The sequence below is a fragment of the Macaca thibetana genome, chromosome 5 (assembly GCF_024542745.1).
Source record: "Macaca thibetana thibetana isolate TM-01 chromosome 5, ASM2454274v1, whole genome shotgun sequence".
NCBI classification, from domain to species: Eukaryota; Metazoa; Chordata; class Mammalia; order Primates; family Cercopithecidae; genus Macaca; species Macaca thibetana.
Window position 1 is genome coordinate 79,547,993 of NC_065582.1, and position 26,761 is coordinate 79,574,753.

At 42.0% G+C, this 26,761-nt stretch overlaps 2 protein-coding genes across 6 annotated transcripts in view; both read right to left on the reverse strand.

Moving 5' to 3' along the window:
* SEC24B (SEC24 homolog B, COPII coat complex component) overlaps positions 1–10,545 on the reverse strand; it is a 106,119-nt gene extending 95,574 nt beyond the window's left edge. For 4 of the 5 annotated variants that reach the window (XM_050790982.1, XM_050790980.1, XM_050790979.1 and 1 more), the window contains exon 1: positions 10,367–10,545. In XM_050790982.1, coding sequence (XP_050646939.1) covers positions 10,367–10,493 — 127 coding nt within the window. In that variant the 5' untranslated portion in view covers positions 10,494–10,545. The remainder of the gene's footprint in view (positions 1–10,366) is intronic. The other variant, XM_050790983.1, reaches the window with a different exon arrangement.
* MCUB (mitochondrial calcium uniporter dominant negative subunit beta) overlaps positions 1–26,761 on the reverse strand; it is a 1,088,652-nt gene that overhangs the window by 220,163 nt on the left and 841,728 nt on the right. The window lies entirely within an intron of this gene.

The window sequence follows — 26,761 nt, forward strand, 5'->3', positions numbered from 1 at the left end:
TACAGGCACTCGCCACTACACCCAGCTAGTTTTTTATTTTTAGTAGAGATGGGTTTTTTACCATGTTGGCTAGGCTGTTCTCAAACTCCTGACCTCAGGTGATCCACCCACCTCAGCCTCCCAAAGTGCTGGGATTACAGGCATGAGCCACCGTACCGGGCCCAGACTATTCTTTCATTACTCTCTCTCCCTTGTACCCCTGCACTGCTCAGAGTACGTTTTTTAAATTCGTTACCTTTGATTCATGCATTTACCTGACAATTCAAAATGTGTCCGCCATTTTAGATACAGCTGAAGTTCTATCTAACTTCTTCTGTTAAGATTCTCTACTACTCTAACCAAAAAGAATTGTTTCCTCTTCAGAACTCTGGGCACCCTTCTCACAGACCTTATGAAGGAAAGAGATGTTTTATGAAGGAAAGAGATGTTCAGTGCTAACAGTCCTTTCCTCTTTTACTGAGGGGTAGAGAACTCCTGGAGTGCAGAGAACATTCACATTTGTATGCCCAGAGTATTAGCACAAAATGTTATATAAAGAGGAGCTAAATAAATATTTGCTAGAAATTGTGAATTAAATTTATAGGCCAGGCTTGGTGGCTCATGCCTGTAATCCCAGCACTTGAGCCCAGGAGTTCGAGACCATCCCAGGCAACACAGTGAGCTCTCGTCTCTAAAATAAAAGTTATACATAACTGTCAGGATTACATATGCATTGCATAAAATAAGGTTCAGGTGTTTAAGATCAAAATTGATGGTAAATGAGATAATCGCAGAGACAAAGTTCTTAAAAGAGAGGGAACAGAATTCTGTACCCAAATAATCTGAATTTGTCTCACATAAGGCAAGAATAATAATATGCAGGAAGACAGATTTGGGAGCAGAAGATTAATACTTTACCTTCAGATTGTCAGATTGCTTTCAGTTTCTTAGTAAAATAAGTAAGGTCATCATTGGAAAGGGAGGCAGAGAGGGAGGATATTGAGAATTTGAGGGAAAAGGGGAAAAATGTGACACTGGGAATGGAGCAGGGAAATACCACAGGACTAACTGGTACTGAGGGCTCGCTTAAGAGATATTATCATAAAGTTAAGGAAACTTCAAGGAAAATAAAGCATCAAAATAGGATTACTCCAACATTACAAAACAGCCATTTTATAGGAAAAAAACATCTGACATAAAAAGGTTACCAGCCCTAATATAAACGTGCAAAATTGATAAATGAGTAATATAAACATACAGGAAAACACAAAAATAAAGCAAGTTACCTGAATAAGATTGTAACACTCACGATTTCCACCATACAACAATTATTGTTTAAAAAGAAAAAAATGAAGACAGAAAATAAAAACCGTATCTCTAATTCGACTACTCCTAAGATTTCCATAATAGCATGATCATTCGCCCTCCCTGACACATTTTAATATTAAAAATATTTGTTTCATGAACATTTTCCTGAACTGAATTCCAACTTTTTTTTTCAGTCGGATCAAAGTCAGATTTCACTTTCCATTATCTGAACACAAACATCAAGGTCAGCAAAGTACAAGCTCCTCTATCTTACTAAGATAAATTCATATTAACTTCAAGTAGAATCACATCGAAGAATTTAATCACTGAATTCATTCATCACTTAATTATGAAGAAACAGGCCAATACTCAGTCAGTATGCACCCAGGTATGCATTTTAACAATTATCTTTGTTAAAATAGTAAAATAGCTCTGAATCAGTTGGTAATGAGTCATAGCCGTGGTCCTATTCCCCTGCTTTACCCCACCGTGCTGGCCCAAACCTCATAATCCAGCAGCTGAAGGACTAATGCCTGGCACAGCTGGAAGCTTATAGGATCCTGCTCTGGTATGAAGGATGGAATCCATTTAGCGGTCAGTATATGCAGTACTGATTACTGAATATTTTAATATACTCTCCCTGCCAATAAGGTATCACTAGCAATGCCAAAATACAGATTTTTAATGAGCATAAAAATGTGCACACTTGCACACCCACACACCCCTAAGGAAACAGGCAATTAGAAACCTTGGTGATTTCAAAAATGAGGAGTCTCAGATTACATCTGGATATCCTAGATTATTATAATGCAAGGCTAACAGTTATAGAGCTTCCCAAGCTCTGAGAGAAATGTTTTCTTGTATTCTTTCTCTCCTACATTCCATAAACTGCAAATATACCTGAGGATGAAGGTAACTGTTCCAGTCACTGCTGGCGGACAGAGCCTACAGACACAGGCTATGTAAACAATTAGATGACATCTCACTGCATTAAGTATAGATTATTTCTGCTACAACATCATTTATACTTATTGGATACCATGACAATGAGTGCTATGTGTGAGGCGCCAAAAGAAAACCAAGGCCACACACGGTGGCTCACGCCTGTAATCCCAGCCCTCTGGGGGGCTGAGGTGGGAGAATCACTTGAGCCTGGGCAACGTGGTGAAACTCCGTCTCTACAAAAAATACAAAAATTAGCTGGGCATAGTGGCATGCCCCTGTAGTCCTAGCTACTCAGGAGGCTGAAGTGAGAGAATCACCTTAACCCGGGGAGGTCAAGACTGCAGTGAGCTGTGATCATATCACTACACTCCAGCCTGGGTGACAAAGTGAGGCCCTGTCTCAAAAAAAAGAAAGAAAAGAAAACCAATATTGGTTCAGAATCTACCACATGCCAGATATCTTGCTTTTCTACATATAATCTGATATACTTCTCAAACAATTTTGTGAAGTATCACTATCATCCTTTATTTGCAAATAAACAGGGCCACGAAAGCTCACTAATTCATATGAATTCAAATTGTTGGTAAGTAGTAAAGAAGCCAGGCATTGCTGGTTCCAAAGCCAGGCTTATAGCTCATTTCACAATACCCATTAATCAGAAATCCTAAGGAAATCCTAAGGAAAACAAGTTAAGACTTGGCTATTGGCTAGGCAAGACATGATTTTTACAACTCCCTCTCGATACTTCATCCTGCTTTTCCTCAGTTCCTGTTACAAATGACTTTTGGCACACAATTTTAGAAAACTTAAAACCCATTAAACTTACCTTTCCATAAGCAAACTAGCTAAGTAGATGGCCTACTACCAGAAACCTTCCAAGAATACATTTGTGGACGTAAGGGATGGAGGACTGGAAAGCAGAAAAAATAAAGATAAGACTAAAATAGTGATTGAGCCTTAAATACAAAAAAGGGGAGAGGGAGCTGGCACACAGACTCCTGTCAGTGGCCAGTCTTCAAAAGCAATAATGAATAGGAAGCTAAGTTTACTTAATTGAGTGCCTATTATAAGCTGCTACTACTGGGCATATGATGAACAAAACCCATACGGTTTCTGCTACCTGAAGAATTTATAAAACGGTGTTCTGAAGAAAATGGAAGGGAGGGACTCTAATTGCTAAGCCCCTTCTAGGGCTAAGTACTTTAAAAATAGTACCTCATTTAATGTAATTCTCTCAACAACTCTGTAAGAAAGGTATCATTACACCCTGAAGCATGTTAAGTAAGTTTCTCCACAAAAATTTGGGCTGTATCAAAGCCTATAACCTTTTCACTGGTCCACACCTTCTGGACAAGTCTGAGTATGCTTAGCCTATTGAAAATAGTGGCTTCTCCAGAGCTGAATATATATAACATGATCTTTTCTAATAATGCTGACAATGAAGAGGCCTCATTTCCAGGAAAGAAAATTATTCTATTTTAATACCTTTAGCATAAAATACTTCAGGGATTACAGATGAATTGGAAAGATAAAGTAACATGAAATACTAGTGATGGCAATGAATATGGTTTACAAAATTAATTACTGCTACAATCCCAGAAACCTGGGGGGAGGGGGAGTAAAAAGACACTGCAAACAACTAAAGCAATATATATAGCAATTAAAAATAAAAACTAAACCCAGATATAAGACACTTGCTTACATATGGAGTGAATATTTTAAGATCTTTTTTTTTTGAGACGAAGTCTCGCTCTTGTGCCCCAGGCTGGAGTGTGATGGCATGATCTCGGCTCACCACAACCTCCGCCTCCCGGGTTCAAGCGATTCTCCTGCTTCGGCCTCCTGAGTAGCCCGGATGACAGGCGCCTGCCACCATGCCCGGCTAATTTTTGTATTTTTAGTAGAGACGGGGTTTCATCATGTTGGCCAGGCTGGTCTCGAACTCCCGACCTCAGGTGATCTGCCCGCCTCAGCCTCCCAAAGTGCTGGGATTAAAAGGCGTGAGCCACCACACCCAGCCTACTTTAAGATCTTTGAGATATCTATTAATCAGTTTAGAGCTGGGCGCGGTGACTCACGCCTGTAATCCCAGTACTTTGGGAGGCTGAGGTCAGGAGTTTCAGACCAGCCTGACCAACATGGAGAAACCGTGTCTCTACTAAAAATACAAAATTAGCCAGGCATGGTGGTGCATGCCTGCAATCCCAGCTACTTGGGAGGCTGAGGCAGGAGAATCCCTTGAACCGGGAGGCAGAGGTTGCGGTCTGCTGAGATTGCGCCATTGCACTCCAGCCTGGTCAACAAGACTGAAACTCAATCTCAAAAAAAAAAAAAAAAATCAGCTTAGAAGGAAATTATGTATTCAGACACAGTCACTTTAATACCATAGGGGTATATTCATGAGAGGACCTGATGCTTCCGGTTAGCTATAAATGAAGACGAGAAACCTGAGACACTGATGTGCCTCTGATCAAAAGTAACTTATTTGAGATACACTAGGGAGAATTTACATCATTTCAAATGTTGCATGTGTCCTCAAAGTTTAAGGGTTTCCTGTGACTGACCCGATAGTACTGCTGTATGAATGTTTATTTACATCTTCCACAGTGAATTCTAGTAATTCCCATTACTATCTCATCTTTCTTGCATTATTAACAATTAAAGTGATAAAACTGTAGTTTCATTCTGGAAAAGGGCATATGGAAGGATTAAAATATGCTTTCATTTGAAAATAAGCACCATTTGCTTCCTAAAAGTAAAATTAAAAACCAGCAGCTTATTATTAAATCTGACTGCCCCCCACCCCCGACCTCCCAACAAGATCATTACCAGGGTATTATTTTAGTCAGTCTTCCTATGTTTGAGGACTCAGCTTTGGAAGGAATCCCAAAAGGCAAAGTAAAAGGTAAGAAATATTCAATTAATGCTTGGTATGGAAATACAAATAGTTCTAAAAATCCATACATTGCGCAATGAAAAATGAAGGCTAGAAATACAACACCAAGGAAGGAAGTTTAAGAGAAAGATTTAACAGACTCAATCAAGTCAAGCTGTATCTTCGAATAAGCGGAGGAAACACGCTAGCAGTTACACCTAGAAAACAAGTAAAAGTGATCATGAAGACTTGCTTTTCTGCCTCTCTATTCCTTACTCTTCTCAAACATCAAAGTTTCTAAAAAGACTTTTCTTAGAGTCTGTTAATAGAAAGAAATCTTTAGGCTGGGCACGGTGGCTCATGCCTGTAATCCCAGCACTTTGGAAGGTCCAGATGGAAGGATCACTTGAAGCCAGGAGTTTGAGATCAGTCTCTACAATTTTTTTTTGAAAGTTAGCTGTGTATGGTGGCACACACCTATACTCCCAGCTACTCAGGAGGCCGTGGCAGGAAGACAGATTGAGCCCAGGAGTTCAAGGGTTCAGTGAGCTATGATGGCAACACTGTACTCCAGCCTGGGTGACAGAGTGAGATTCTGTCTCTAAAACAAATAAATAAAAATTTTAAAAAAGAGACCTGGAGTTGGAATTAGGAGAAACAAAATAGACTTCATTTAATACACGTCTAATGGGCCGGGCGCGGTGGCTCAAGCCTGTAATCCCAGCACTTTGGGAGGCCGAGACGGGCGGATCACGAGGTCAGGAGATCGAGACCATCCTGGCTAACACGGTGAAACCCCGTCTCTAATAAAAAATACAAAAAACTAGCTGGGCGAGGTGGCGGGCGCCTGTAGTCCCAGCTACTCGGGAGGCTGAGGCAGGAGAATGGCGGGAACCCGGGAGGCGGAGCTTGCAGTGAGCTGAGATCCGGCCACCGCACTCCAGCCTGGGCGACAGAGCGAGACTCCGTCTCAAAAAAAAAAAAAAACACGTCTAATGAATACCTGTAACTTGCCTATACTGTTATAAGCTCTCATTATACGACATGAACAAGAGACAGAAAAAACTGCTACCCTCACAAAGCTTTCACAGAATTGGTAGAAAATGTACCTACTTAACCTTTCTGAATCTTCATTTCATCTGTAAAATTAGGGAACTGAACTCTTGTGTTTTTCAAACTGTGCTTAAAAACAACTGAACCTCTACTTCTACTTTAACCACAACCACTTTGCTTTTTTCTGATTTCTCTATCAGGGATCTATATACAACGCCCTTTGGAAAAACAAATCTTTAAAAAAAAAAAGTTTGTGGGCCAGGCTCCGAGGCTCACGTCTGTAATCCGAGCACTTTGGGAGGCCGAGGCGGGTGGATCGCGAGGTCAGGAGATGGAGACCATCCTGGCCAACATAGTGAAACTCCATCTCAACATGGTGAAATTAGCCAGGAGTGGTGGCATGCGCCTGTAGTCCCCGCTACTCAGGAGGCTGAGGCAGGAGAATCGCTTGAACCCAGGAGGTAGAGGTTGCAGTGAGCTGAGATTGCGCCACTGCACTCCAGCCTGGCGACAGAGTGAGACTCCGTCTCAAACAAACAAAAAACCTTTGCCATTTGCTAACCACTTGAAAAAGAAAAAACAGGGCCCAGCCTAGGGGCTCACGCCTGTAATCCCAAGACCTTGGTAGGTCTAGGCAGGAGGATCGCTTTAGGCCAGCAGTTTGAGAACAACCTGGGCTACATGGTGAGACTCAGTCTCTATAAAAATAAAAATAATTAGCCAAGAGTGGTGATGCATACCTGTAGTCCTAGTCACTTGGGAAGCTGAGGCAGGAGGATCACTTGAGCCCAGGAGATTGAGGCTCCACTTAGCTATGATATAGCCACTGACTATAGCCTAGGTGGCAGAGAGGCACCGTCTCTAAAACAAACAATAAAAACCAAAAAACTTTTTTCACTCTACTCTCATTCCGCACAGACCACTTCTGTGACCAGATGTGTGCATTTTTGTTTTTATTTTTCCCCAGCAGATACCAACTGGGTGTCCTCCAATTCAATTCAATTCTGACCTGAAGTTAGCCTCAGATCCCTGAGTCAGATACCTACCTGAAGTTAGACTCAGATCTAACTCAGTTAAGGGTTCAGTCCCACAAGACTGCTCCCCATGTCAGATGCCTATCACAAGTATCATAAGTAGCAGGTTGCCATCTGTACTTCTGAGGAACCAGCTACAAACTGGAGCTTCTACTACCCCCTCCTTAGGTTCAATCACTTTGGTAGAAGGGCTTGTGGAACTCAGGAAAACACTTATATTGTTTATTATAAAGGATACAGATGAACAGCCAAATGAAAGAGATGTACAGGGCAAAGGATGGGGGCAGGTGTCGCCACCCTCCCAGCATCTCCACATGCTCAGCAACCCAGGTCACTAAATCTTACTAGTTTTTATAAAGCTTCATCTCCAGCCTATCCACTTCCCTTCAAAGGGGATGATGGGTGGGGACTGAAAGTCCCAACTCTGTAATCACTTGGTCTTTCTGGTGACCAGCTCCAGCCTGAGGCTGTCTAGGAGACCCATCCTAAGTCATTTCATTAGTATAAACTCAAATGTAATCAAAAGAGGCTCCTTGTGAGTAACAAGCGACACTCCTATCACTCAGGAAATTACAAGAGTTTTAGGAGCTGTTTCAGGAACCCAGGACAAAGGTCAAATGTATTTCATATTACACCACAACACTGAAGTAAGTGATCTCTGGGTACCATTCCAGTTTTGCAATTCTGTCTGTTTTATGCTCATATTTCTGACCTATTTCTTTTTCACCATGTCTGGAATTCCACAGAGCTATATTAAAAGGCTAACTACTTTATGTAGGGCTGAAAAATAAATGAGAAACCCAAGTGACTGCTTACTAGATGCTGATACCATGTAGCAAACTTTTTTTTTTTTTTTGAGATCAGCAAACAAAACAAAAAGAGATTTAATCTGATTTCTCTACTTATACTAATCCCTTCCACAAAAACAAAAATCCTTCTGGAGGATGAGGTGTGAGGATCACTTGAGCCCAGCAGACCAGCCTGGGCAATACAGGGAGACCTTGTCTCTACCTGACCCTAGTTCTTATACTTTACCATAACTTTCAAATTTCCTAGCATAACATTTAAGGCCTTTCTGCAACATGGCCCCTTTTAACCTGTTCCTTTCAGCTTCAATGCCTTGGCTTCCCATGCCACCCAGCACCCTCTACACCTCTTGACTCCTTTCACTTTCCAAGCCTGCCCTGCACTTTCATATTTCCAAACTTTAGTTCATGCTGTAACCTCCGCTACCGACAACCTTTCCCTCCCACCCCAACCTGTCCAGTCCCTCAAGGCTAGCCAGAACCAATTCAAACATTATCAAATACAGGGCAAGTTAGGAGAGAGGCAGGGACTCTGTCTCATCCTACTACCCTAACCTTGAGTACCCAACTGGTAAGCACGCAAAAAATGTTGAAATGATTATTGCAACATTAAAGGAAAGTAGTGATTATAAACAGGAGAACTCAAGCATCATCTGTATTTGGCATCCAAACATTGATTTGTTCTTACAGATTTTAACATCCTGATTACACTTGGCTGAGTACATATCCTGGCATTCTTGAGTGTTCACAAAATTTATAAGGTTGAAATAAACATTTGCCACTTTAAAAACTGTTCACTAAGATGATAATGCATATTCAAAAAATCAAGGAAAGACACAATCCTTGAATCACTGGTAAACATGAGTCTACAATGTTCTAAAAGACTTGGGCTCTTTTACTAAATTATCGTCTTCTAGTTCCCTCATAAAGATATTTTAAAAACAAACAAAAACAAGAACTTATATTAAGGTTACAACAACAAACACTGCTCACAAATAATATTTTTACATTTGTTCAGGTGTACACCACCAATAACCCTGGTCATATCCAAAAGCGATTATAGTAAACAATGACTACTGAGAGTACAGCATGTAATATTGATAGGTAAGGCTGATCCAAAGAATATTGAGGCTAAAGTATCACTTTTGTTTATAAAAAAAATCAACCTCTGCTTCTCAGGACAAACGATACACTTCATATTTGAAAAGCATCAGTTGTAAAACTTAGATGTTGGTTAAACTAATTCATAAAGTTCAGCAGATTTTCACTAGGAAATTAGATAAAACAGGTCAATCATTTGAAGAGTACTAATGTAGTTTGGTTCTCGTACCAACACAGGACAGAGGTATTTTTCTAAATTCAGTCAATTACTTTCCAAGGTTCTCATCTGACATATTATCAAGCCTATAAGGAAAATTCCCCCACCCTTGGCCCCATCCTCGAACATTCCAAATCTCAGCATTAGGGAATGCATATCCTAGAGACGATCATTTTGCAGCCTACTAAAAACCCACGACCTTAATATGAAAGCGGCTTTCGTGTTGCATTTGGCTGCTGCCTGTATGAAGGCCTTGCCTCAAAGCAGGGCCAACTCTGGCACGTTTTTCCATCTCTGAAAGTGGAGCTAGGAAAAACACCCAGATCTAAAGATGTTCGTTTAAATCCGTTTACACCTGCTCCCTTTCAAACACTACAAGCAAACTCCAAAAGCTCGAGCAGCAGCCGCAGCGGCAATGACAGATCTTGAGGCCGAACTGGGTCAGGGTTACAGTTACACTTACATAGCATATTTACACCCTTTTGTCTACAAACTTGAGTGCAAACTTAAGTTTCCTCAAGGCAGCGTGTTCGCTGGGCCTCAGTAACCGAAGCAATTTTCCTGAGGCAGGAAGGGCACAATCCACCCTGCTGGGTGGCTGCACCAGCCTTCCCCAGACCACGCACTCTGCGGCCTCGGCTTCTGGCCCGCTCCCGCAGCCAAGGGGTCGCTCGGGGCAACTCGCCTGCGCCCAGGCTGGGTAACTGGGTTTTACTACATGGGTTCCCAGCTTTTCAGTCGCCCCTACTCGCCCCCGGCGGTTTCGGGCCCGGGGTCGCATTACATAAACACCCCCGGCCCCAGCTTTCCCACGCCGACCCCGGCCCCACGCCAGGGGCGTCCAACCACCGCGCGCCCCGCGCCGCGCCTTCCCTGCCCCCTACCCGCGCCTAGCGCGGACCCCGCAGCCTCCCCACCGCGCCCGCTCCCCTCCCTCGGGCCGGGCCTGGCCCCGGACTCCCTTCCCGGCCAGCCCCGCCCCGATGTGGCCGCGCAGGCCGCCCAGCCGGTGTTAGGCCCCGCGCTCCGCCCGGGCCGCCCGCCTCACCGTTCTGCTGGTGCGGCGCCGGGGCCGGGCCCGCGGGCGCTGCGGCTCCTGAGGCGGCCGCTCCGCCGAACTTGGGCGGGATCCGGGCGCTGGCGGCCGGGTGAGGGGACCCGGCGGGGGCCGACATGACGGCGCTGCTGGCGACGGCGGCTCCGCTTCGGAGAGGTGGGCGGAGGGAAGAGAAGGCGGGGCCGGAGAGGCGAGAGGAAGAGGAAGGAACGCGCCTGGCGTCACTGAGGGTGTAACCCGGCTCCGCGGCTCAGGTGCTCACGCTCCTCCGCAAGCCCAGCGCTGCCGCTCGGCGGCCCCCGCGGGCGCCGGGATCCTGAGTCGCTTCGCCTTGCCCCACGCGCCCCACGCCGCGGGACTTACACCTGGGGTCGCTTCCCGCACGCGCGGACCTCGCGCCGGTGCCGCCGCAGCGCCCCCTGCAGGCTGGAGCCGAGCTGGCCCAGGCCTGAGGTTGGCCCGGGGTTCCACGGCCACAGTGCCGGCCCCGCGACTGCTGCTCCGGCCCGGCCAAGCTACCTTAGTGTTGAGGCGGGAGGCCTGGGCCTCAGTGGGTGAAGGGACCGGGTGGCCCGCTCCCACCTTGGGCAGAGGCTCGACCGACCGCGGCGAGGCTGGGCCCGGCATTACTGGGAGGCGAACTTGAGAGCTGCGGGTTAATGTACGGAGCTCAGGCAACGCCAGATCCGACTGACCCACCCACCCTTCCTCGAAGAGAAACAGTGACTTGGGTTTGGTTTTTAATTTTTGATTCCCCCACCTCCCCTTTCTTAATTCCAAAGGAAATAAAGCATTCAAGCTCCATGTCTGTTGGGAATATATAATTCCTTGATAAAGAAAGAGGAAACATTTCTCTGATAAACACAAGAATCTCAGTAAGAATTGCATTATTGAGAACTTTTCCCACTGATAAAGTAGGGAAGAGGAAGGGGAAAATAGGGTAAGGGAATGCTGGAAGACAAACTTTATCTTCTTTTTTTTTTTTGTCAAGTGTTGGCGCATCCTGTTGGTGTTCGGAGAAGTTGTGGCTCAGCTCGCTTTATCTGCATTAGTGGAATCTTTTAAGTCTTTCTGGTCTGTCTCAGCATACTCACTGGCAGGCCCTAGACTACATTACCCAAGTCATTTTGCCGTCTTGGAATCCTGGGTATGTCATCATTCTGTATCGGAGATGAGATTGCTCGGAAACGCTGGATTCAGAATGGTATCTAGCAAGATGGTATTTCTGGAGCACTAAGTCATTTCCTGAATCATTATGCAAAGCATAAATTGCATTGTAGTCCTAGAATAATACAAAGCTTCCCTTTAGTTGTTACCGTAAATTAATAACTGGCATTTTAATGCACTACAAATAGGATTTTAGTAGTTAGATTTATACCTTTGACTTCTAGGAATTTCAACTACATTAGAGTCCATATACACAAAAGGGGCAAGCTCTTTTTTCCACAGCGTTTCCAGCTTCTCCACAGAAACCTAGCCCCACACCAGCAAAAGATCACACTCTGTGCTTCATCAAAGAGATTACACAATTACAGATTCCAGCATCTCTCAGGAGTCCTTTGAATTTGGATTAAGGTCTATAATTACGTGGGTAAGGGAATAACTAGGTAATTGGCTTTCTGCACCTGGAATGTATTCTCCTGGGTATAAGAGGCTCATTTTAATCAGAAGTATATGGGATGAAAGTGAACCCTGTCTCTTAAGGGGAGACTCCTTAAGAGGAGGATTGGAGCCCTATGTTTTAATAGATCTTCTCCACAATCTTTAATACCTAAGCTGCTTCCCCTTGTCCACTAATTTGCTGTAGAATTTTTCTAGCACGTTTATGATGGTGTTCAGGGCACACTACCCCAAAATATAACACCTTAGCATACTGAATATTTTAAGCTGATGACATTTGAGAAATGGCAGGTGTGAGGACTCTGACCTTCCCGTGAAGCAGGTCTAAGACCCTCATGTGAGAGATGCCATCCTATACCTGGAGAAAATAAGCAATCTTTTCTGTGAAGACAGAGCCAAGAGGAATCTAAATGAGTAGGCCTTGGTAGGTTTCCCCCAGTTTACTGCCATTAGCTCACCTTTTTGTCTTACCACATTTTTCCATAAGAGTCTACTTTTCATCAAACCTAGTATAAAACGCTCAGGTTTCTTCAGGTCTTCTTTTCCTTATGAAGGCTCCAATGCCATGTAAAACTTACGTTAAGTATTATACATTCATTTGCCTTTCTTTCGTTACAGGCACCCCACATGGACCTTGAGCTGTCGCTGCCATGGCACCCCTTCTAGAAGGTAGATATTTTTCCTCCCAACAAACCCTACAACCTTTATGAAAATATTTCACTCTTTTGCTTTAATTTCCATTACTGCTATAAGTGAAAAAAGGATGAAGGATTGAACGAACAGGATTGAACCATCTACTAGGCACTGTGCTTGTAACTTTAGGTATGTATTTTTTTCTATTTATTCCTAACAATAACTCCACGGGATATTTTTCTTATCCTTATTTTATCTGTGAAGAAACTAATGCTTATAGAGCTCAAATAAACTTAGTAAAAATCATAAACCAATAGTTAGCAGAACCAGAGATAAAACCGAGGTTTATTTAGCTCCAGACCATTGCTTTACTATAAACTATACTGCGTTAATGTACATTTTTCTTCATAAAGCTATGCTAGTTATGATTTACTATCTTGCTGTCAAAAGATTTTCGGTTTTTCATATTTAGAATTTGTTCCAGTATACTTTATAATGGTAGATCTCAGAGTTTTTGAAATGCAGATTTATGGGCCCAAATCCTGGACCTACTGATTCAGAAGCCTTGGAGATAGGGCCCTACAGCAAGCTCTCCAGGCAATTCTGATGCTTGGGAAAGTTTGAGGACCACTGCTTTTGAATAGCAGAGTTAAGCTGAATTGATTCATTCTCTTACTTTGGAAGATGATGGTCCTTTCTTTCAGGACATCTCTTCAATCTTTTACAGACCAATGAAAGTGGTATTTTGTGGATTTGTGATCACAGTGTCACAAATGGCAATTATGATGTTTCCTGTGTCAACTCAGATTCTTTGAGGTGTAGTGTTGATACAGATGCTGAGGCTAAGTCTGTGTTCAGTGAGAAAGAGTGGGTAATTGAATTAATCTCTGCTGCATATATGCAAGTGAAATAACACGTGTGTTACTATTTGTCATCCCCAACTTACGACTCTATTCTGTGTAACAGAAGTGGGAGCCTTGGACAACTGAACACCTATCAAGAAATGTCAGCTCTTTTTTTTTTTTTTTTCTTTTTTGAGACTGTCACCCAGTCTGGAGTGCAGTGGCACCATCTTGGCTCTCTGTAACCTCCACCTCCTGGGCTCAAGAGATTCTCCTGCCTCAGCCTCCTGAGTAGCTGGGATTACAGGTATACACCATCACTCCTGGCTAGTTGTTGTATTTTTAGTAGATAATGGGGTTTTACCATGTTGGCCAGGGTAGTCTTGAACTCCTGACCTCAGGTGATCTGCCTGCCTCGGCCTCCCAAAGTGCTGGGATTACCATGCCCGGCCAAGAAATGTCAATTCTTTATTGAAGGCTGGCTTTCCATATTCCTCCACCAGGCTTTTTATTCTCTAGTTTTTAAATCACATTTGGCATTTGTAGATCACTCCTTCCCTTTTAGTGGCATTCTCTATGAGGTGTACCTCTCCTAATATGAAGAAACAATTTTCTTCTTTCTCCTCCTTTATCTGATCCATTTACAGATGTATTACATTTGTAATAGGCTAGGTATTAGGGATACAAAAATGAATAAGATATGGTCTGTTCTCAAAGGTATGCAGAAACTTTTCTATATGTTCCCATTGACTTGTATTTATATTTCTTGAATTAAAGAAAAAACTGGCTGTGGTTTTTCTTGTTTGTTTTTTTTTTTTTTTTTTTGCTCTTCGCCCAGCTGGAGTGCAGTGGCCGGATCTCAGCTCACTGCAAGCTCCGCCTCCCGGGTTCACGCCATTCTCCTGCCTCAGCCTTAGCTGGACTTTCGCCCAGCCAATTTTTTTTTTGAGATGGGGTTTCACTACGTGTTCAGGATTATCTGACCTCGTGATCCACCCAGCCTCCCAAAATACAATGAACCGCGCCCGGCCTTCTTGTTTGTTTTTTGCTCTTAGTGAATCTTTGTTCTTTTCATTATGGCTTTCCAATTTGAGTTTCACTACTCATTATCATGAGAATAAATAATTTTACTGACTTTAATAATATTTGATCACTTATATTGATGTCATTTAACTCTCATTTACATTTCAGTGGTCTAAAACACAACTAAGATACTAAAAGAAAAATAAAAGATGAGATTATTAGGCAAATAATTACCGCATAGTCAACTCATGAACAATACTGCATGCGCTTACAGGAAATCTCTGTCACATAAACTATTTGGCTATTATTTCAGATATGCTGTAATTTCTGTAGTTACACACTTACCTAGCCCACGGCAGATTAGAAACTATGAATCACAAGACAAGGGAAGGAAATGCTGTTAATATAGGTAGCTTGAGAGGAGCAGTCACTATTAGTTGGCAGAATAAGCACAGGAAAAACAAAAAAATTAGAAAAATGAATTTAAAATGCATGGTAGTCTGACACAATTAGTTACATTGAACAACCCTATTTATTCCACTGGAAATATGATAAACATAGTCCACAAGTTTCTGCCATCTGAGAAATTTCTAACCTAATATACTGATGGAAATAAAGTGAATGGAACTGTCATATACCAAACACCTGCTTTATAACTTGAAAGTGCTTTGTGACATCACCATGTCTCAGGACCAAAACAGATATTCATAGCTTTGGCCCTCAATTACAAAGAAAAATTAAATTATGCTCTGTACTCTGTTTCAGAAGATTAGAGGAATATAGAACCCATTTTGGAACTTTGGAAACTCTTTTACATATGAACAGGTTAGGTTCCAAAATTTCGATTGTTCATAAGTCCCAATACTCCCCAAGTTCAGAGTAAGCCACATGTGCATTTCCAGAAAACAGAAAAGTGAGCCAGTCCTTTGCAACTTTAGAACCAAGCTTACTCTTCTCCTTTTTACTGATATAAGTTGTATATGGTGCACTCCAAACTAAGGCACGTATGACTCTCTTGATGATCATGTTAAAATGAAGATGCTTATTGGGTAGGGTTAGGATGACATGAGAATCTACATTTCTTTTTTTTTTTTTTTTTTTTTTTTAGACGGAGTCTCGCTTTGTCGCCCAGGCTGGAGTGCAGTGGCCGGATCTCAGCTCACTGCAAGCTCCGCCTCCCGGGTTTACGCCATTCTCCTGCCTCAGCCTCCCGAGTAGCTGGGACTACAGGCGCCCACCACCTCGCCCGGCTAGTTTTTTGTATTTTTAGTAGAGACGGGGTTTCACCATATTAGCCAGGATGGTCTCGATCTCCTGACCTCGTGATCCGCCCGTCTCGGCCTCCCAAAGTGCTGGGATTACAGGCTTGAGCCACGAGAATCTACAGTTCTAGCAAGCTCCCAGGTGATGCGAATTCTGCTGATCCATGGACCACACTTTGAGTAGCAAGGTTCTAAAGGGCATTTTTTGTTGGATTTACATTTGAAGTCCCTTAAGGAAGGAAATTCCCCTCCTTGATGATCCTAAAGGAACTTCTTAGCAGCTGCAGTATATTCACACCTGCTACCACTCATGTTGTGTTGTACAGATTAAAATGGGCCTAGCACCCTTGCTTTCCATAATTTTACTTTCTTAGGCCTTTAAGATACTTGAACCATCTCCTAATGGGTTAATGGGCACCCAAGGTTGACAGTGATCTTCTCATCACATAGTCAACAGTGTGTACATTTTGCCAATTACTTTTCTTCTTACTGATTATTGTTTATTATAGAAAAATGGTGAATTAGTCTGCTTTGGCCACCTTAACAAAATACCTTAAACGAGGTGGCTTAAACAACAGAAATGTGTTTTCCCACAATTCTGGAAGCTGAAAGTCTGAGATGAGAGTGCCAGCATGATCAGGTTCTGGTAAAGGTTCTCCTCCTGGCTTGTAGATGGCCACCTTCTCTCGCTAGTCCATACATGACACGCAGAGATGGGGAGAGAGCAAGCTGTCTGGTGTCTCTTGGTATAAGGGCACCAGTTCTATTGGACAAGGCTCTGCCTTTATGACTGCATTTAACCTTAATCACCTCCTTAAAGGCCCTCTCTTGAATACAGTTACATGGGGGGTTAGGGCTTCAACAATTGGATTTTGGGGGTATGGAATTCAGTCCATAGCAAATGGAGATTTCATACAGCATGAGTCACTCTTTGCTTTTCAGAATTGTTCCTAATTTCAACTGGGTCATACTACTTTATTGTATATTTATTATTATGAATTTTCATTTTTAAATCTCTGCTTTTTAAATCTTCACGTCACTCTTACTACCACCTTCAAAATTCTCACTTCTTTCTCACTGACATCGATGTTGGGATTAATATTTATAAAGCACAGTTTTAAAACATAAACTCATAATAGGCCCCAAATTAATAAAAAGATGACCTACATCAGGGCACCACTATACCAGGGCACACTGAATGAGTGCAATTCATTATAAGATGTACCAAGATATTAAACCTCTTCAGACGCTGGGACAGCTAAGGGGTACTCAAGTGATCCTCAGGCTAGTCTTCTTTGGCTGCAAGCATCCTTGTCTTTTACCCAACAAAAATATCCTTATTTTCTAGCTGTGTTATGACATGAAGAGGCTGGGAAGCACTGCCCTAGACTAAAATTACTGTGCACAATCTTCAGTGCCATCTGCTGGAAGGAGACAAAGTTGCTATATTATGGCTGTAGAAGGTAGATTTATATATTCATTCATTCATTTGAGATAGGGTTTCACTCTGCTGCCCAGGCTGGAATGCAGTGGCGCAATCACAGCTCACTACAGTTTCAACCTCCTAGGCTCAAGTGATCCTCAGCCTCCCAAGCAGCTGGGATTACAGGAGTGCACCACCACACTGGGCTAATTTTTAAAATTTTTTAATAGAGATGTCTCTATTGTCTCGCTGTGTTGCCCAGGCTGGTCTCTCAAGTGATCCTCCAGCCTTGGCCTCCCAGAGTGCTGGGATTACGGGTGTGAGCCACCATGCCCAGCCTAGATTTATTGTTATGTGTAAAATTAAGTTAAAAGATCATAAGGAAGTATTTATGAGTTACAAAGGATTGGTTTAAAAACTTTTTTTACTAGTTAAAAGAATAAACTTCAATTACATGAAAAATGTAAAACACAGCTGTTTCTTAAAAAATAATAATAATAATGCCAGACAAAAAATGTTGTTGGGGCAGACCCAGTGGCTCACGCCTGTAATCCCAACAGTTTTGGTGGCCAAGGTGGGAGGATCACTTAAGCCCAGGAATTTGAGACCAGCCTGGGCAACAGAGTGAGACCTTGTCTGTACAAAAAGTTAAAAAATTAGCCAGGTATGATGGCGTGTACCTGTGGTCGTAGCTACTCAGCAGGCTGAGGCAGGAGGATCACTTGAGCCTAGGAGATCGAGCCTGCAGTGAGCCATAATTGAGCCACTTGCACACTCCAGCCTGGGCAGCAGAGACTCTGTCTCTAAATAAATAAATAAATAAATAAATAGTTGAACATACTAATTCAGTTAAAAAGGACACACTTTTAAAAAAGAATATTGATAAGTCAGAGCACCACTATGATGGCAGGGTGTTTACAAAGTTTGTGGTATACCATATACAAAAATCAACTCAAAATGGACGAAAGACTTAAAACCTGGAACTATAAAACTAATGGAAGAAAACATAGGGGAGAAGCTCCATGATATTTGTCTGGGCAAAGATTTCTTGAATATGAAAATCACGGGCAACAAAAGCAAAAATTAACAAATGAGATTGTATCAAACTAAAAACCTTTTGCACAAGAAAGGAAACAATAAAGAGACAACCTACAGATTGGGAGTAAAAACTATTTGCAAAGCATACATCTGAGAAGGGGATAATACTCAAAATATATAAGGAACTTAAACAATTCAATAGCAAGAAAACATATAACCCAATCAAAAAATGGGCAAAGAATCTAAACAGACATTTCTCAAAAGACATAAGAATGGCCAACAGATATGTGAAAAGATGCTCATCATCACTAATCATCAGGGAAATGCAAATTCAAACCACAATGAGATATCACCACATACCTGTCAGAATGGCTTTTATCAAAAAGACAAAAGATAGTGTTGGTGAAGGTGTGGAGAAAAGGGAACTCATGCACTGTTGGTAGGAATCATGGAAAACTATGGAGTTTCTACAAAAAACTAAAAGTTGAATTGCTGTATGATCCAACGATCTCACTTCTGGGTTTGTCTCCAAAGGAATGAAAATCAATATGTCCAGGAGATATCTGCATTGCTATATTCATTGTAGCACTGTTCACAATAAATAACATACGGAACCAATCTTGGTGAATCAGATAAATAGATAAAGAAAATGTGGGCCAGGGAAAGGTGGCTCACACATGTAATTCCAGCACTTTGGGAGGCTGAGGTGGGAGGATTCCTTGAGCACAGCAGTTTAAGGATGCTGTGAGCTAGGATTGCACCATTGCACTCCAGCTTGGGCAACAGAGTGAGATCCTGTCTCTTAAAAAAAACAAATACAAAAACAAAAAGAAAGAAAAAAAGAAAATGTGAAATATACACACTTCCCAGTCTGGAGTGTGGTTGTGCTATCCTAGCTGACTATAGCCTGGAACTCATGGGGTCAAGTGATCTCCCCACCTCAGCCTCCAGAGTAGCTGGGACTACAGGTGTATGCCACCTCCCCTGACTAATTTTTAAGAATATTTTTGTAGAAATGGGATCTCACTAAGTTGCCCAGGCTGGAATGGGAAGATGTTGATCCAAAAGTACAAAGTTTCAGTTAGGAGGAATAAGCTTTAGTAATCTATTGCACAGAATTATGACTATAATAAATAATAACACATTTTATATTTCAAAATTGTAAAACAGTAGATTTTAAATGTTTTCACCACACAAAAAAGTAAGTATGTGAAATAATGGATTTGTTCATTAATTTAACCATTCCAAAATGTAAACAGATATCAAAACATCATATTGTACCCCATAAATATATCCAATTATCTGTCTATTAAAAATAAATTTTTGTTAATTTTTGAATTGATACATCCTATTTGATCATATATCAAATTGAGCATACATATTTCTGGGGTATGTGTACTATTTCGATGTATGCATGCAATGTTTAGTGATCAAATCAGGGTAATTGGGATATTAATCATCTCAAACATTTATCATTTCTTTGCGTTGGGAACATTCCAAATCTTTCTTCTAGCTTCTTAAATATACAATAAATTATTTTTAACTATTTTGCACTCTGCTGTGCCATCAAACACTAGAACCTATTCCTATCAAAATGTATTTTTGTGCCCATTAAAAATACAATTAAAAAATGCTTGTGATGTAAGAAATATTAAGGAATTGGGGGATTTGGGTTAGAGAAAAGATCATGAAAAATGATAAATTTCTTAAAATATTTTATAAAGTTACCTACAGAAGATTGGTCAAGGCTGTTGCTTCAGATGGCAGAACAAGGAAACATTAGTTGAATTTTGATATATGAGATATGTTCAAGCACAGGTGGATATACTTGTGCTGGGATTTCTGGAAAAACTATTCCCACATTGGGAGGAAAATTCCACTATATGCTCCCTAAGCTTTCCCCCAACTCCAGATTCTATATCTAATCTGTGATTCTATTTGATACTTGGATCTCATGTAGTTTGATATGTTCCATAATTATAAAAACTTGTATTAATGTCCTTAAAGCTTTTAAAGCCACATCCAACTTTAACTCTGGTATAAGCACCCTTCCTGTGGGGTTCTTCCTTTTCTCTGTATTGTATCCAAGGATTGAAGTTTATTTTCTTTATTTTGTTGATTCATGATCTCGTTCAAAAAGGTTTTTCCTGCCGGGCGCAGTGGCTTACGCCTGTAATCCCAGCACTTTGGGAGGCCGAGGCGGGTGGATCACAAGGTCTAAAGATCGAGACCATCCTGTCCAACATGGTGAAACCCCGTCTCTACTAAAAATACAAAAATTAGGTGGGAGTGGTGGCACGCCTGTAGTCCCAGCTACTCGGGAAGCTGAGGCAGGAGAATTGCTTGAACCCAGGAGGCAGAAGTTGCAGTGAGCTGAGATTGTGCCACTGCACTCCAGCGTAGCAACAGAGTGAGAGTTCATCTCAAAAAAAAACAAAAAACATAATGTTTTTTCCTTATAACAACTTTCTTCATCACTGATGAAAAGTAGAAATCTAGTATAGTCCTGTAGACAGTTTCTATGTAATAGATTAAAACAAATTAAAACAGGAATTTCTCCCATAAGATTCTCTCCTTCTAAATACAACAGAGTAGAAGGGGCAGGTGTGGTGGCTCATGCCTATAATCCCAGGACTTTGGGAGGCCAAGGCAGGAGGATCATTTGAGTCCAGGAGTTTGAGATCAGCCTGGGCAGCATAGAGAGATCTCATCTCTACAAAAAATTTAGAAATTAGCCAGGCATGGTGACACAGCCTTGTAGTCCTAGCTGCTCAGGAAGCTGAGGTGGGAGGAGTGCTTGAGCCTAGGTGGTCGAGGCTGCAATGAACCAGATATGTGTGTGTGTATATATATATATGGCTTTATATATACATCTTTTTTTTTTTTTTTTTTTTTTTTTTTTTTTTTTTGAGACGGAGTTTCACGCTTGTTGCCTAGGCTGGAATGCAATGGTGCAATCTCAGCTCACCGCAACCTCTGCCTCCCAGGTTCAAGCAATTCTCCTGTCTCAGCCTCCCGAGTAGCTGGGATTATAGGCACGCACCACCACGCCTGGCTAATTTTTTGTATTTTTAGTAGAGACGGGGATTCTCTACGTTGAGGCTGATCTCGAACTCTTGACCTCAGGTGATCCGCTTGCCTCGGCCTCCCAAAGTGCTGGGATTACAGGTGTGAGCCACCATGCCCAGCACATCTTTGTTATATATATGTTATATACTCTGTTTTGTATACATAAAACAAAGTAGAGAATGTTAGTCCCCAGAATTTCTCTGTAAGAAAATGTCTCATGCAAAAAACATTCAGGAGGAGAGAAATACACTTTGTAGGGGATGCCACATGCTTCTTGCCAAGAAGAGAGAGAGAACTGGGAGGCCTTTAGCTGTCCTCTATGTATGGTTGGTGCAGGGGTACAAGAAAAACTTCTCACTTTTACACCATGTGGGAAGAAGGTAGTAAACAGGAGAGAAAGAAAACTGTTACATAACAACATGGAAGGATTGGGAGATTGAAAGAGGAGAGGGAGGATTTTAGCAGCTGTCATGAGTAGGGAACTTTGGAGAGAGGAGAGAGATAGAGAAGTATTGTAGGAAGTTTTACTTTCTATTTTTCTGGGAGAGACCCTTGTGTTACACCTTTAAGGAAACTCAATAAAAATCTCGATTGTTTATTAACATCAGTCTCATTATCTTGGAATGAGAATCCCCACAGAAATGATATCACATGGCACCTGAGTTGTAAATTGTGCAAACTGCCTAGCTGTTCTTTTTCCTGAATCTAGGCAATTTATGTCATGTGAGTGTCTACTTTCCAAAACTGAAAGCTCCTCACTTGGTCTTCCACAGAACTCCAGTGGAGCTCTAAATTGTATAGCTGAAAACAGGTCATAGAATTCATACACTTTCACCATAATTCAGGGCAGGGAGGGAAAGTCACTGGGTGTGGTATCTATGAGTTTTCCCTGTTAACTGACATTTGGAAAATATGTGCTCTGAGATGCTCACACTCTAGGTTTACATAACATTTCTTCTCTCGGTGTCTGTGTTTCATGTTGTTGTTGTAATTGGCCAATAGCACTGTAGTTGCTGCCAATATATGAGTTTGTTGTAGATACAAAATATGGACATTTTGATAGTTAATGTGCACACACACACATAACACTATGCAATCAGAATTTTGTTACATGATCATTTAGCACAAATGAAAAAACTGTATACAAGTTACTATAATTAATGCCCTATAGTTTCTTTTTTCTTTTTCCTTTTTCTTCTTTTTGAAATAGAGTTTTGCTCTTATAGCCCAGGCTGGAGTGCAATGGCTTGATCTCAGCTCACCGCAACCTCCACTTCCCGGGTTCAAGTGATTCTCCTGCCTCAGCCTCAGAAATAGCTGGGATTACAGGTATGCACTATGCCCAGCTAATTTTGTATTTTTAGTAGAGTAGGGTCCAGCCCTACAGGGCCTATGGCTTTTTTCTTTGGGTGCAGAGACGAGACAGAGTAGAAAAATAAAGACACGAGACAAAGAGATAGAAGGAAACACAGCTGGGCCCAGGGGACCACGACCACCAGTGCTCAGAGTCTGGTAGTGGCCCCCAATGCCTGCAGGCGCTGCTATTTATCGTATACAAGGCAAGGGGGCAGGGTAAGGAGTGTGAGTCATCTCAAATGATTGATAAGGTCTAGCAAGTCACGTGTCCACGTGATGGGGCCTTTCCCTTTGTGACAGCCGAAACAGAGAGGGAGGACAGTATACGTCAGCATTTCTTCTGTGCACTTATCAGAAAGATCGAAGACTTTAATACTTTCACTGATTTTGTTACTGCTATCTTTTAAGAACTTAAAAGGAGGTGCCAGGTGTGCAGGCAGAACATGAAAGTGGACAAGGAGCGTGACCACTGAAGCACAGCACCACAGGGAGACGTTTAAGCCCCCGGATGACTGCAGGCAGGCCTGGTAATGTCAGGCCTCCCACAAGAGTTGGTGGAGCAGAGTGTTCTCTAACTCCCCCGGGGAAAGGGAGACTCCCTTTCCCGGTCTGCTAAGTAACGAGTGCCTTCCCAGGCACTGACGTTACCGCTAGACCAAGGAGCCCTCAAGTAGCCCTTATCCCGGCGTGACAGAGGGCTCACACTCTTGTCTTTTGGTCACTTCTCACAATGTCCCTTCAGCTCCTGACTCTATGGCCTGGTGTTTTCTAGGATATGATTATAAAACAGAAATTATGATAATAATAAAACAAAGAGCAACACTACCAACTAATGATTGATAATATTCATATATAATCATATCTATATCTTATTTTTTACTATAACTTTTTGTATTCTAATTATTTTTGTTTTAGTATACTGGAACAGTTTGTGCCTTCAGTCTCTTGCCTTGGCACCTGGGTGGCTTTCCACCCACAAGTAGAGACAGGGTTTCTCCATGTTGGTCAGGCTGGTCTCGAACTCCCGACCTTAGGTGATCTGCCCGCCTCGGCCTCCCAAAGTGCTGAGATTACAGGCATAAGCCACCATGCCCAGCCTGCTTACTCTCAAAATAAGGTAAAAGTCTGAGGAGAAAATAATAATTATTCCCATTTTTGGAGCATTTAGCCTGTGCCAGACATTGTTCTATGTATGTTCATATATTATTTCCTCAAAAAAGTAGACACTTTAATTCCACAGATGAGAAATCTGAAGCTCAAAGAGATTGAGAATCTCCTCCACACACATGATTATCCCAATCTGGTGAGTTGAATGAGAAACAGAAGTCAAAGGGGAAGAAGGGAGGGTTGCCTGAAAGACTCCAGAATCTGGATATAAAGGTGCATTCTCCAGCAGTTGCTGATGGCCACTGACAGGATTTTCTCTCATATATCTTAGCTGGGCATGAAGAGCATGAGAGATTTCAAGCATACTGAGGAATGACACTTTCAATTGCTTCCCCAGCCAAGTACCTTCAATGGACAGATTACCCAGATTTAAAATTTAAACAAAAAATATAATCTAATTAGATACTAAAATTACATTGTCATGCCATATCTTTCTAATAATTAAAAAAAATGGAGGTTTAAAAAAAGCATCGTGTCTGAGGCTCTAACATCCAACAGTCCTCTTCATTTTAATGATTAGTTTTGTCTGTTTTTGTTTTGAGACGGAGTCTCACTCTGTCGCCCAGGCTGGAGTGCAGTGGTGCAATCTCAGCTCCCTGCAACCTCCGCCTCCCTGGTTCAAGCAGTTCTCCTGCCTCAGCCTCCCAAAATGATTAGTTTTAAACACAGACCAGACGCCGGGTGCAGTGGCTCATGCCTGTAATCCCAGCATTTTGGGAGGCCAAGGTGGGTGGATCATAAGGTCAGGAGTTCGAGACCAACCTGGTCAATATGGTGAAACCCCTGTGTCTACTAAAAATACAAAAATAAGCCAGGAGTGGTGGCGGGAGCCTGTAGTCCCAGCTACTCGGGAGGCTGAGGCAGAAGAATCGCTTGAACCTGGGAAGTGGAGGTTGCAGTGAGCCAGGATCTCACTGCTGCACTCCAGCCTGGGCGACAGAGAGAGACTCCGTCTTAAAAATTTAACGACGACGACAACAACAACAACAACAAAAATACCCAACAAACAAACAAACAAATAAAAAAACAAAACAAAACAAACCAAACCAGAAAGCCCCAACCCGCTTTTCCATCTGGACACTCTTCCTACGTGGTCTACAATGTCGGTGGGCTTCCACCGCCATCTGGTGGACAATGTGTAGATGTGCTCTGACTTGAGGAGACTTCACTGGCATGGAGAGGAGTGTGATTAATGAGAAGAGTTTTCCGTTCATGCAATTGATTTGAAAGCAATGCATAGGAATCTAAAAACTGAATAGATAAAAGTGCTTACTTCTAGGCAATCAAAAAGGGGAACAATTTATATATGTTGACTTATTGACTAGGATGAGATGAAACCAAATAAATTAACATTTTCTTTAATGCTGCTAGAATCCTTCAACCCCTTGCTCCATAGCATGTAACACTTTTTGAACAGTCCCAGCATCATGGACCTGCTTAAGTAAAGCTGTTTATGCAGTCGTCTCATTTGAGAGTACAGGAAGCTCTCTATCTACATCCATTTCTGTTTATCCTTATAATCAATCCCCTTGTCCTACACCTAAAATTTCAACATTAAGAATCTGCTTTCTCACTGGGGCCTGTCAGGGGTGTGGGGGGAGGGAGAGCATAAGAAAAATAGCTAATGTATGCTGGACTTAGTACCTAGATGATGGGTTGATAGGTGCAGCAAACCACCATGGCACATGTTTACCTATGTAAAAAACCTGCACATCCCATACATGTACCATGGAACTTAAAATCATAAAATAAAATAAAAAGAATCCACTTTCTGAGCTGGCTCACATCTGTAATCCCACCACTTTGGGAGGCTAAACTGGGAGGATCACTTGATCTCAGTGGTCCAAGACCAGCCTGGGCAACAGAATAAGATCCCATCTTTATTACAAAAAGAATCTACTCTGTTCTGATAACACTGTACTATTTGTTTTTATTTTAAAATTCAGGTAAAGTTTTATCTGCATTTTAACCTTAAAGTGTTAGGGTGGGACATGGCGGGGGAAAGTGCGTGGCAGAGAATAAGCATTGGTACTGCAGCTACCATGTTGTCCTAGCATTCCACCGTCGGCACATGACTGCATTGCACGTGGTGATTAGGTTGGACCACGGGACCAGTTCTGGTCAGTGAGTTATGTGTTAATATTTTAAAAATCTATATGATCCTAGGCAAGTAGTTACCATGTGACAATAAGGCAGCAGAGTAGATCTCATAACGTTCAGTAATTTGGGGGGTTAATTTCCTTTGTATCCTCTTAGTTTGTAAAACAAATGAGACATTAAGTATACACCATGCTCAATGTCATCTTCTCCTACCATAAATATAGGACAAATGGTATGAATTGTGATACAATATAATGAAGTTAATTTTCTTCATACTTCTCAGAACATAGCCACATAAATAAATGCTGTCTTTCAAAGCAATCAGCTTGGGTAGTGATATGCTTATTTTAGCGATGTGCATGATAGGGTTTGGCTCAATGTTCCCACCCAAATCTCATGTTGAATTGTAATCCCCAGTGTTGGAGAGGACCTGGTGGGAGGTGATTGGATCATGGGGGCACATTTCCACCTTGCTGTTCTCATAATAGTGAGTGAGTTCTCATGAGATCTGGTTGTTTGAAAATGTGGAGCACTTCCTCCTTCACTCTCTGTCTCTCCTGCTCTGCCATGTGAAGATGTGCCTCCTTCCCCTTCACCTTCCACCATAATTGTAAGTTTCCTGAGTCCACCCCAGAAGCAGACACTAGTACAGTCCACAGAACCATGAGCCAATTAAACTTCTTTTCTTTATAAATACCAAGTCTCAGGTTTGTGTTTATAGCAGTGTGAGAATGGACTAATACAGTGCTAGTACTCGAAATAAAATCATAAGCTTCAATATTTTCTTAGTTCTGCCTGCTCATGCCTGTAATCCCAGCACTTTGAGAAGCCAAGGTGGGTGGATCACCTGAGG